This window comes from Mesoplodon bidens (genome assembly GCF_964165515.1).
Source record: "Mesoplodon bidens genome assembly, chromosome: 13".
Taxonomy (NCBI): domain Eukaryota; kingdom Metazoa; phylum Chordata; class Mammalia; order Artiodactyla; family Ziphiidae; genus Mesoplodon; species Mesoplodon bidens.
Window position 1 is genome coordinate 85,260,132 of NC_138169.1, and position 13,462 is coordinate 85,273,593.

The window sequence follows — 13,462 nt, forward strand, 5'->3', positions numbered from 1 at the left end:
TGACACCCATACAATGTCAACACCTTGAAAAGACAGAGTCACACACACAAGAAGATCCACTCTAGAAGCACATCACTGCAAAGTACAATGGAGAGGAGACAGCGGCCAGGCTTGGGTGCAGATGGTGCTCCGCCGCGCACCAGCTGCTCGTGATTCAAGAACTGGCCTACGGTCCACTCCAGCCGCCCTATTAACAACACGGGAGAGATCACAGTGCCCAGCCCACAGGCTTGCCGTGGAGATTAATATAAATATGAAACATTCAGCAAGCACCTCTGATGAGTGCCCATCCGTGTTCTCTGTCACCATCGTCCCGTCCTCATCATTATCACGGGCACAGCTTAGGTGTGAGGGACACACACAAAGCTTCATCAACATGATGCTGTATTTGCTGAGAACGAGGAGAGGGGGAATCCTCTCCTCTGAAGTCCTAGCACCCGCCTAAGACAGACCTCGACCCAACCCCTGGAGAACAGAGATCGTGTCAGGTAGGAAATGCTGGAAGTGAAGGGCTCCTGAGGATGCAGGGCTGGAGCCCTGGAGAGCGAGAGAACAAGTTCTCTGCCGACACCAGCCCCAATCACACGAGTTTGTGCCCTGGGTATAGACAGGGGGCATGTCAGCAGTCCCCTCGACAGTGTATACCAGGAAAAGGGACAGATTTCATTCTCTATTTTAAATAACAGAATAAAGGTAAATGGGTTAAAGTACAGAGAAGATAATTTGGGCTCAGTGAAAGGCTGAATTTTCACACCTGCACAAAAGTGAGTGGGCTGTTTCCGGGCAGAGCAAACTCAAGCCCAGGAGGGGTCAGTCTCTAGATCACCTCACCAGTCCTTCCTAACTCTGAGAGTCCCAGATTCTGGGCATAAAGACCACTGAAGACAACAAGGAAACCTGAAAATTAAACAATCTAAGCAGTCAACTCAAAAAAGCTAGAACAAGATCAAAATAAACCTAAAGAAAACAGATGATTTCTAGAAAATCATATAAATACTAAAACTGATCCAATTAAAAGTAGAAAACCTGATTATAATGGAATCAGAAACAGATTTAAAACATAAAAAATAAAGGAAAACTATACCCTGAGTTTAAATGGAAAATACTAAAACCCAAATAACTGAAACCAGTACCTTAAAAATAAGCATACATGTGACAAGAGAAGCTTATCTTAGGGATTCTAGGATGTTAACCAATAGAAGATACATTAATGAAATTCACTATAATAGTGTAAAGGAGAAAAAAAATCGTATCATCAATAGTTGCCCAAATGTATTTGATAACATTTAACAATTATTCCTGACTTTTTTCAAAAAATCCAACAAATCCAGGAATAGAAAGAAACTTCCTTAACTTGTAAGAACACGTAACAAAAACCTAGAACAAACATACTTAGTGATAACGCGTTTTATTAACTTAATTCCCCATTAAGTTGGTAATACCCTCATAAGAGGAATTTGCCAGTGTTCTTTAAAATTACATTTGCATTTACCCTTTGAGCTAGCAACCCTATTTCTAAGCAAGTCTCCCAAAGACAAGCTGCCAAAACATGAAGCAATGTGTGAACAAGGCTATTCCTTTTATATTCGCTATTCCACTGCCTGTAACAGCAAAGACTGGAAACCACGGAAAAAGACATTAACAAACTACCTACCTATGGATGTTTTAAAAAGAGAGAATGAAAAAGATCTGTATCTCATTATAAAGACTAATCTCCAGGGCTTCCCTGGTGGCACAGAGGTTAAGAATCCACCTGCCAATGCAGGGGACACAGGTTCGAGCCCTGGTCCGGGAAGATCCCACATGCCGCGGAGCAGCTAAGCCTCTGCGCCACAACTACTGAGCCTGCGCTCTAGAGCCCACGAGCCACAACTACTGAAGCCTGCACGCCACAACTACGGAAACCCACGTGCCTAGAGCCCGTGCTCCGCAACAAGAGAAGCCACTGCAATGAGAAGCCTGCACGCCGCAACAAACAGTAACCCCTGCTCGCTGCAACTAGAAAAGCCTGCATACAGCAACGAAGACCCAACACAGCCAAAAATAAATAAACAAACAAACATGCCCATTAAAAAATAAATAAATAAAGACTAATCTCCAGAATAAATTATTAATTGGGAAAAAGGAAGGAACTTGAAAGGGAGTATAGTATGCCTCATTTAAAAAAAAATGGAAGAAATATGAATATATTGATATATAGCATTATGTATTCAGAAAGAAACATTTAAAGAACAAACCTTAGGCTAATATAAAGGGTTAAGTTTGAAGGGAGGAAAAGAAGAGACGTGAAGGGCAAGCGTAGAAGTAACTGTCTCTGAACCACATTGCTTTGTAACTTCAACTCTGGACCGTATACACGTTGTCTGTAATGTTTAAATGTAAAAATAGAAGCAAAGGAATCCTGAAAAAATAAAACATCAACTGAAACAAATCACTCTAATGGTCTATCAAAAGAGATAGCATACCAGACAGCAGAATTATTTTAGGTGACTTAACTTTTTCTAACATGACATATCTTAAACACATAAAGAACCACAAGGAAAATCTTTATTAAAATAACATTCAGTAGGTTATTACTAATAATTTCAGTACTGTTTTTGAAATTATTATATATTTTGATGTTGTTCGGAACAAAGACTTTCCGCAAAAGAAAAGAAATATAAGTATTTAATAAAAAAGGTTAATTAAAAACCCCAAGATCTTCCATTTAAATGAATGCATGATTTATTTCTACATATTATAAAATCTACAAACCTCGTAGCTCTGCCTACGGAAAACCCTAAAAGAAATGAAAACCCAAGAGTAATGTGCATCCCTAGGATGCAGATTATGGTCTCTAAATACCATAGCGTAGTGGGAACGAAAAGGAACCAGAGCTCCTAGGGAAAATGGCCAACTCCGGGTCTGGGTAGGAAACAGACAAAGTGAGCTTGAGGTATCCTGCCCTGTTAGAACACAAGCAAGTTACCAGAGATGCCCCCACTCATACCAAAAGAACAGGAACAGATGAGATGAGATGACGGCACAATGTGAACAGCACAGCAACAATAAAAAGAATAATGACTTCACGTGGACTAAAGTACATAACCTCTGGTTTTTAATCCATGAATTCATAATAATACCTCCCCAAAAAAACTTACAAGTTATCTTCAAAGGCTATTAGAGCGTTAATCACTATGCTGTAAATTAACAAAGAATTAAGCATGTACCATGCCTTTCCTATATTAATTATATTTCGTGGTAATTAAATAGTTGATAATAGAAAACCCTTCTTTATAAAAGAATGCTAATAATAGATGTAGAAGGAATGACAGAATTAGGGGATCACCATTTTACAATCTCTAATAACATGATGGATATAAGTACCCATCATCTGGTAAACATTCATGGAGAAATTTACAGTAGAAGAAGCAGGCTAAAAAATCCCTGAACCCACTGATCAATCGTAACCTATTTAATATTTAGGCAAATTGCTTGAAAGACACAACATACCAAAGCTCACACAAGAAGAAATAGATAACCTAAACAGCCATACATCTGTAAAGGAAATTGAAACTGTAGTTTAAAACCTTCCCACGAAGCAAGCTCCAGGCCTTGATGGCTTCACAGGTGAATTCCACCAACCACTTAAGAAATACTGCCAATTGTATCCAAAATCCTCCAAAAAATTCAAGAGTTAGGAATACTTCCCAACTCATTCTATCGGATCAGCAGTGGCCTGAGACCAAAACCACACAAAGACATTACAAAACAATTAGGAGATATAATACCAGAAATAACAAAGATGAAATACTTACTAAAATCTTAAGAAATGTGCAAAATTAGTATGAAGAAAATTCTGATACACTCCTACAAGACATAAAAGTATTTCTGAACAAACTGAAAGAAACTCCACATTTATGGGTAGGATAAATCAACGACGAAGATGTCAATCCACCCTATGTTAATATACACATTTGTCACAGTTCTATCAGAAGTGCCATCAAGCACAGAAAAACCTAGAAATCTTCCCGAGACAAAGGCAAAGACAGCTCAGAGAAAAAAGGAGGTTATGAAAAGGGCACAGAAGCCAGCCTGAAGTGGATCCCCCTGACCAAACTGGGGACTTCACAAAGAACAAACTTAGCTTCACAAAGAATAATGTCTGTAATTGATTATAAATTACTGAGTAAATAAAAACCGAAGAGCCCAAAGTGACACTAAACAAGAAAGACAGAGAGGAGAGACTGCACTCAAAACCGTTTCCCACCACAGGAGGCGACAATTATACCAATTTCCTAATCTGAAAATTGGTGGTTAAAAGAGAAAAGATGCAAGCATTTACCCTGCCATTACAGGAATCCACCCAGTTGATGAAGGAAAGCTCTTTACAAAAGCTCAGCTAGGGGCTTCCCTGGTGGCGCAGTGGTTGAGAATCTGCCTGCCAATGCAGGGGACACGGGTTCGAGCCCTGGTCTGGGAAGATCCCACATGCCGTGGAGCAACTAGCCCCGTGAGCCACAAATACTGAGCCTGCGCGCCTGGAGCCTGTGCTCCGCAATGAGAGGCCACGATAGTGAGAGGCCCGCGCACCGTGATGAGGAGTGGCCCCCACTTGCCGCAACTAGAGAAAGCCCTCACACAGAAACGAAGACCCAACACAGCCATAAATAAATGAATAAATAAATAAATAAATAAATAATTTAAAAAAAAAAAAAAAGAGATCTAGATACTCTTAAAAAAAAAAAAAAAAAAAAAAAAAAAAAAAAAGCTCAGCTAATAAATGTGGACACAATGACATAATTTTAAAACCACCATTTTCTAAACTCAAAAAAACTGATTTGGGCAAGGAGTATTAATGGATGTCAAATCCATTAGCTAAAAGAATTCTGGGAACAGGATATTCAGAAATGAAGTGCATAGTTTCCCCTGTAAAATATTCTTACGACAAATGTTAAACTTCAGTCTGTGCAAGTCTCTACACCGAACTTCAAGGTCATGGGATACAGAGGAAAGAGGGCAAGAGGAACCAGTCAGAGAAACCAGGGCAGGGCGCACCGCATTCCCTCTTTTCCTCCTCTTGACTGGCGTCCCTTCCCTCCTCTGTCCACCCCAGTCCGTGTCTCGGCTTCCGTGAGCGTGATAAACGCTGGTGCAGTACAGAGGGCTCGCTGCCTTTATTCTCATCCTGGACGGGCTCCACACTGGCCTTGCTGGCAAATCTACCAAATTCCTCTGAGAAAGAAGAGAAGAAGTTGGGGTGGGAGAGGGGGGATGTGGGAGGGCAAAGCAATAAGTGCCAGTAGAGAGGCTGAGCAGAGAATATTCCAGAAGGCAGAGCAGGGGTGACGGTGATGACGGAGGCGGAGCCAGCATTTGCACAAGTCCTAGTGATCAGGGTCTGGGAGGATGGAGGGCCAGGACGCGGTTAAGGGGCCAGCCAGGCGGCAATTCTTAACTCAGATGTAAAACGTGGTCCCCCCCCCCCCCCGCCTCTCCAGCCTTGGAATTCCACTCTGAAACAAAAGACTCAATGAGTTTCACCTTTGCTGGTGGAGAGGTTGCGAAATGTGCCACACAGGCAGAAAACTCCCCCGCTGTGCATATCAACATGGAGTTGGTAGCCACTCAGTCCACACTCGGGGCTGTCATCCAAAAGGGAGGTATGAGGAGGCAGCTCGTAGGGGCTAAAAAGCAAAACAAAACGTATCTGTCAACACCAGAGGTAAAATGCTTGAATTGGAAATACTCTTTAAAACATCAACACCCCTTCAAAGCACCAGCTCCCATCAACCCTCTACAGAGTCCCACTCACGTTCAGCACCACAGACGCAGAAGAACGGCCCCCCGTTCCTTCTACCAACGTCCATACAAACGGGCAGACGCGTGTGTTCCCTGCGCATCCCCAGACCACCATGACAGAACATGGTTCTGAAATCCACCGGGGGCAGCAGCTCCGCTCCGCAGTCTCGGGCTGAATGCGCAGCAGGAAAATGCACCCAACAACAGACCTACAGCTCGGGGACTCCCCCGGAAGAAGACCCAAAGCCACAATGAACGAGTTTTCATTCAGTAAGAAACGCGTTACCACATGAGGTAACAAACTCAGAAGCACTGGGGAGCATTTCACGTTCAAAAGAAAGAAAGAAATAAAATAAAGGCATGTGGGAGTCTCAGCCCCAGGGGAAGGGTGAGAGGAGCAGTGAGCCGGAAAGCATGTCCCCCACCTGATGACCCGAAGGTCATCAACAGACACGCTGTCCCGACCAAGCAAAAACACATCTGCAGGTCAGGCCAAGTGGGCCACGGGTCTGCCTGCCTTTCAAGACATGAAAATGCAAACTACTGCAGAGAACTTGCAGCACCTCAGTGCACTAGCATCTTGTAGTAATGAAGCTTCCCTGCCCTATAAATCATACTCCACAAGGTGCGTCACCCTGAACCCAAACAAATAGAGCAAACAGCTACTGACGGATAATCCAAGGTTTTTAGCAACAGCTACGTAATTTTGTCTGTTGGCTTCTGTCTACTGATTAAAGACAGAATGTCTTTGTAGCTATTCTCAGGATATTAAGACGGTATCAACTCCAAATCCTTTATGCTGACTGTACAGAATTTAACACACCACATTCGAATACATACATAGCAGCCGAGCCTAACGTGCTCCTCTCCACAAGGTGGTGGAAATGAAGATTTGCCATAACAAAAGCCAGTTCTTCCTCCCTCTGAAAAAAAATACATTTTTCAACTGAAATATTTTAATTTTTCATAAGGTCATTGTGAAGATCGCAGCACATTCATCTTACAGATAGATGTGGTTTCTTACAATCTAAGATTCCTGCAGTGCCAACGCATTATCACTGTCTAATAAGACTTATCTGTCACACTGATAGCAGGACCACGATGCACCCAAATACGCAGAGCATGTGGTACCAAAAGGATTAACACCCTAGTATTTATGAAACATCCAAGTGCTGTCTGACATACGATGACTGTGGAAATATATTTTGTTAGTTCCAGGTTGTTTCAGAGTCTTTTCAAAGATGAAGACAAGGCTGGTAAGAACTTCACAAGGCTAATCCCACACACACTCAGCAGCTGTGGCAGGACCCGTTTGACTTGGCAAACCCAGTGGGAGGGATTAGACTCCAAGTCCACTCATCAGCAGGTCGGGCAGCCGGAGACAGGACAGGACGGCACAGGAGCCGACACCCGTTTCTCCCCGGGCACAGCTGCCCTGCCGGGGGAAGGTGACCCGGACGGCAGCCTGAAGCTGCCCTCCTCCAGTGGCCGATGGGACGATCAGGTCAACCAGAGTCCTGGCACCCGCTCGGCCAACCCGGATGGACCAACTCAAGAGCCCAGAGCGAGCCAAGTGCTGCCTGGCCCCCGGTCACCTTGTACAGAGGGAGTGAGGGAGAAAGACGACCCGACGGCAAGAGCGGGACGAGGGAAGAAAAGGTCCAGAGGCTGGCGTGGGGACCTGGGTTCTGCCTGGCCGTCGTGTACAGACGTGAGTGCTATTCCCAGAGTCAACTTGGGAGCTTCCATCCTTACACGGCTCCGGGCGAGACGCGCCTGAGGGCCCCAGGTTAAACGCACAGGAGACGCTCTGGCAGAGGAAGGGCGTGAAAGGAGCAGAAGGATGGAACGTGGACTGGCTGGAGGAGGAAGGGGTAAGTCCCAGGATGTTCAAGGGGTAACGTGAGCCAAAGCGCCCGGCGGGAAGGGCTCGTGTGTCACAGGCGAGGGCAGAAAGGCAGACCCACCGCGAAGGCGCAAGGGCCAGGCAGCGGGGAACAGGAGGTCCGCAGGCGGGTGCGGTCACTGAACGTCTAAAGGACTTAACCCTTGACCCCATGCACGACGGGAGCAAACGTGGGAGGTACGGGCTGGGCTTACCTTCCAGAGCCCCACCACGAGGCCCGGGTGCAGGCAGAAGATCCGGATCAGCCGGTCACAGCCAAGCATGGTGGACTCGGTTAAGTGACTCAGGTTGTACTTTGCAATTAAAGAATGCCATCGAGGTCTTTGAACATCATGCCAAAGAAAGGGGAGAGAGAAATGAGCTCTGGCTTCCCCCATGTTGTCGATTCTCCTGGGCACATCTAAAAAGACTATTAAGAACATGCTAATCATGCACACGTTGCTAATGAGGAGAAACAACCTGTATAAATAAAAGGCAAAATGGATAATTCTCCCCACCCCCGCTCTTACTGTCAACTCTACGGCCCCGTCAGCAGTGAGCTGAAGAATCACACAGGTGAGGGAGAGGAAGAACCGTCTTCTATCCTCTTCCCCTCAAAACCCAGCACAACGCTACCATCAGCAGCAGATTCTCAATGTATGGGATGCACAAGCGAAGATGAAATCCCTTAAATGACAAAACAGTAGGGGGTCTAGTAGGCTGCCTGAAAGCAGGTTAACCTTTTAAAGTTATTATCAAGAATAGCTCAGAGACAGTGAAAACTGTAACGTCGGAAAATAAATTTAAACCCAAATCATGAGTGTTTTCATGAAGGAGATACAGCATGAACTGGATATTAGAATTAGTGTCTAAGAGTAAGTAACTCAAATGTGTAAGAAAACACAACTCAGCTCTACTGTTCATCATGACACATAAAATCAACAGAATGAAGCATTCTATTTGCTCCATCATGGTAGGCGGAGATGTCTGTCATTCCCAGAGGCAATTCAGGAAACCCTGAGGGAGAGGCAATCTCAGTGGTCAATTAACACAGCTCAGCACCAGAGGAAAGTCTCCAAGGAGCTGGGGCCAAGGGTGCGCCTCCAGCACATAAGACACACGCCAACAGGTGACAGGTATTCAACTGTTCGTTAAGCAGAAGACGTTAAAAGCCAAGGCATTCCGCCGTGCACTGTTTCAAAGCAGAGGGGGCTATAAGCGGGGAAACCAGATGCCCGGCTGCCAGACCATCCTGGCCCCTCACTCAGAGAGCTTCTCGCGCTGAGAACTACACTGGTCAGGGAGAGGCGTTCGGTGAGCGTGCGCGTGAGGGAGAACCTAAAAATATGCTCAGCACTGGGGGGAACTGGGGTTCCAGGCTGGGAACCGGAGCTGAAACCTTAGCTCCAGCCCTACACACTGTCTCAGCGTGACCTTCACCTGTGTCCAGGGAGACGGCCCCACCTTCGAGGGAGGGAAATGAAATGAGAGAACCTCCCCAGAGCGCACGCCGCCGTCACTGCTGTGACATCATCAGTGTGGCCACGAGGCCCTGGGGCTGGGAGAACACCCCTCAATGTGCCCGAAGCCCGCACCCTCAGACGCAAGGCTCCAGACCAGCTGGACGGACTCCACAGAGAACATGCTGGTCCCCCTTTGCCTTGGCCTCACAGGTTCGTCCTGGTGCAGAAACTAAGGCTGACATCTACCCCACGCTTCTCAGAAGTTCGGGACGCAGGGCTTCACCTGCAGAATGGAAAACACTGGCCACAGTGACAGCGTAAAGTGTCCGACCAGGAAGGCACATATGACAGGGACACACAAACTGCAAATTACATAGAGAAGGCTTTCACTGTTTTAAAAAAAAAGTCTCACGGAGGAAACAAGAAAGACCCAAATCCGAATCACCGAGTCTCTCCTCTGCTGTCAAACAGACGCGCACAAGGATTTGCTTCCGCACGATGAAAGCATCTGCTCACAAACCTGCGATAAAAGTGCCGATCAAAAGAGATTCCTGAAAAACACTTTCAGTGTTTGTTCACCACTGTTTATCAAGTGCTGTCTGAAGTCCACTGAGTTTTAATGTATATAAATTAAATAAAATGAATTTTCCCAATGAATCTTGGCATTTCTGTCACTGTGCAATATCTAGTATTCCTGACCTGGATGACAATTTCAGGAACACAGTATCTTTAACTGAGCTTTACAATTCAACACTATCCATTTATGAACTTTCATGATCATTTAATTGATGTTAACAATTCTGTCCTAATCCCTGTAAACAATATCTCATGATATCAAATAACATAGTGTTCAAACTAGTACAGAGGTTGCCGACTCATTCTCCAAATATAATTTCATGGTGCATAAAACCTAAGGACTGCATTAGAAAAATCTGGGGTCCGTCATGATACCATATAGAATTTCAGAGATTTATGCAAATAAAGGTACCATTCCAATGTGTCTGTACGCAGGGGAACCAGGAAAGAAGGTGGTTCTTCTGTGGAGATGCAGACCCTAAAGTGAGATCTCAACACCTTCCATGGCAAGGGCTGGGAGAGAAGCCCGCGGTGGGGCTGCAGCTCATAAGGTGGTAAGAACAGCGCCCGCAGATGCCCTGCAAGGTCACAGGGGCCTGAAAGCGGGAAGGAGGCGGCCGGGGGCAGGAAACCAACACAGGAGACGGAGAAGGCAGCTACCTTCGCGTTTCCATACATTTTATGTCAGGAGGTCAGGGTGCTGTGTGTGCCACAGTCCAGCTTTTGGAAGAAAACGACTAGTGGTGAGAAAAGTGAGCATGAGAGAGTTCTTGGGAAAAGCAAAAGCCTGATAATGAGTATGAACCCACGACAAAGCCATCTCGTGACAGAATAATAATAAGTGCTCAGTGAGCATCAGCAATATGACACACACGCATCTGACTTATGCATTTGATGATGAAATGTTGCGCTCTTCTTCACAGCAGCCACGCATGCTAAACACTACATCACGACTGTCATCACCCCATTTTACAGATGACAAAAGAGAGGCACAGAAAAGTCACCTGCACAAGACTGCATATCTAGCCAAGTTCAACACAGAAGCACATAAAAAAAAATTAATGACTTTATGATCTAGTGTTTAAACTATGATTATTTAAACTATGATTAACATTTAAGCTATTTATTAACATTTAAACATTTAAACTATGATTATCCCTTACTAAAGAAGGAAAATATAATAGTTTTATATATCTTTGTGTTAAAATGGTTAAAACTAAAAACTTCCAAAGGCCGGCCATCTATCATCCGGGAAATTACTATGAGAATATCATTCCCTAAGTTATAGATAACCAAGGTACGAGGAGCTGAAGCTCAGGCTTAGCCATCGATGTGAGAAACCCCTGCTTTTCCTATATGATAGTGATCCAGAATGAAAGGAAGGCTTTAAGATGCAATCAAGTTAAAATACACCACTGGTATTTTTTAATGACAAAAGGAAGGCCAGCTGGCACTGACATATACGATGTCCTCACCCAGAGGTTCTGCTGTTAGTACTCACCCGTTTTTGATGGGGGTTTGAGACCGGTTCATGAACACTGGCGTCACCCCACACAAATCTAAGGTTGACAGTGTGACAAGACGTGGCCAGTCTTGGCCATACCACACGGCTGTGACTGACGAGTCATTGATGGACAGATCAACGTGCTCCAGGATGTGCTCTCTTCCACTATTTTCTTTCAGTATAATTACCCAACCTAAACCAGATATTCTGAAGAAAGAAAAGCAAACAAAAATGTCTGCCTAGTGGCAAAAAAAACCCACAAAAAACAAAAAAACTGCAGTCTATCACATGTCAACTCTAAAGCACCTGGTACCCTAAAAGCCAAAGCCAAAGTTCCTAGAACATGCCCGACATAAATTTTCAAGTCACAACAGTTCTCTCTTAGGACTTATCTCCTCACCTAACAAACACTCACGGAACAGCTGCTCTGTTCCAGGAACTGGCGATAGATACATAAACAACACAAAGGGCTCTGCCCGTGGAGGGATGCCTTGAATGAACCTCCTGCTTTACTACAGCTGGCGACCAGGCTGCTTCTGCTTTTCATAAAACCTTTGAACCAAATATATGGAATAGGAAAATACTATGTATTTTATAGATACACAAAAGCACAAAATATCCAACAGTCCCTCACAATACAAACCACACATCGGTCCCACATAAACAATACAAACCACACATCGGTCCCATATACACAATACAAACCACACATCGGTCCCACATACACAATACAAACCACACATCGGTCCCATATACACAATACAAACCACACATCGGTCCCACATACACAATACTCGGAACTTACACCACCCTTCTTCTTTAAGGTGATGGTGCATCTCAGTGTTTAACGGCCCTCTCACGACCACCACACGCCCACCCCAAGAAGCCACGCCTGCCTACCTGAGGGCCTCTTTGGTCTTAACTGGGAGGCCTGTGTAAGGGTGGAGAGGTTTGAGAACCCGAGCTAGAGCTGCTTTTACAGACGCTATTTGTTTTGTAATATATTCTTTCTTCCAATATCCAGCTTCTTTATCCCCAACTGACAGTGAGTTCATAGACACGGCTGTCTTCTCTACTGAATTAAATTTCCAATTAGATCGTTTAGGTGAAAAGGCAGTTGAGTAGATTCTGATCCAAATAAAACTGGGGGAAGAGAGGAAATATGTTAACTGTCTAAGAGACACTGTAATGCACTTGTAATAGGAATATATTAAATTAGAGATATGCAATCATTTTTAAATAGTCTATTTCCATGAACAAGTCAAGCTGAACACTTACAGTTGTTCATATGTTAAACTGAACTGTAGTGTGAGCTAAGCGTTTTAGATTCACCAACCCTAGAAACACATACTAACAGGAAGAGCTTGCTTCCCGGGGCTGAGTTAAAGTGAGTGATCTCATATTATTTGGTACCATCCCTAATAAGAACTGCCGTCTTACACCAATAATTGAATAGAAGATCAGTTATAGAAAAAAGCAGGAAGTGTATACAATATGATTCCCTATCTTAAATGCATACATGTTTTTGAAAAGAGCAGAAAGGAGTTTTATATAGATAGATAGATAGATACAGATATATACACACACAGAGAAATGTTAACAGTAACTGACATGTATGTAATTGTATGTTCTTTTTCCTTTCTATATTTTAATTTTTCAACAATGAACATGGACTGCTTGCACAAAGAGGAAAAAAATAAAGATGATTAATGACAACTAACAGTGACAGTTAACATTTTTGAGCACCAGGTGTTGAGCGCTGCTTCAGCACTTCGTATGCATTAACTCACTGCATCCCCCCAGCAAACCCATGAAGTAGCAACTACTACTGTCCCCACTGAACCGATGATGTGACTGAGGCCCAGATGCAAAGTGCCCTCGCCCAGATCTGTACGTAAGTGACAGAACTGCCACTGAATCCACGCAGCCTCAACCCCTGCCTGTCACTGCCACTTCAACAGCACAAAGAAATGGGTTCAAACAACGGTATCCACATTCAGAGAGCCAATCAGCCACAACGCTGGAATGCGACTCCACACCCTCGGCTGGTTACAGTAACCATCCTAACACTCCTGAGATGAACCATTTTCACACACATTATCTCACTTAATTCACGGTCAGTGGAGCCTCAAGAGAATGAAAATGTCTTACGGAATTAAAATATTACATATATTGTTCCCCTTGATTATTTATAAAACACAAAGTTCAAGTTTAGGATGCTTTTGACAGTCCCCAAACCCAAATGCATTCATT

The 13,462-nt window shown here is 44.3% G+C and overlaps 1 protein-coding gene across 3 annotated transcripts in view; it reads right to left on the reverse strand.

Moving 5' to 3' along the window:
* FBXO15 (F-box protein 15) overlaps positions 1-13,462 on the reverse strand; it is a gene marked incomplete at its 5' end in the record, with an annotated part of 124,435 nt that overhangs the window by 95,993 nt on the left and 14,980 nt on the right. For 2 of the 3 annotated variants that reach the window (XM_081253473.1, XM_081253472.1), the window contains 5 exons: positions 5,524-5,666; positions 6,622-6,704; positions 7,882-8,008; positions 11,207-11,416; positions 12,110-12,352. In XM_081253473.1, coding sequence (XP_081109599.1) covers positions 5,524-5,666; positions 6,622-6,704; positions 7,882-8,008; positions 11,207-11,416; positions 12,110-12,352 — 806 coding nt within the window. The remainder of the gene's footprint in view (positions 1-5,523; positions 5,667-6,621; positions 6,705-7,881; positions 8,009-11,206; positions 11,417-12,109; positions 12,353-13,462) is intronic. The other variant, XM_081253474.1, reaches the window with a different exon arrangement.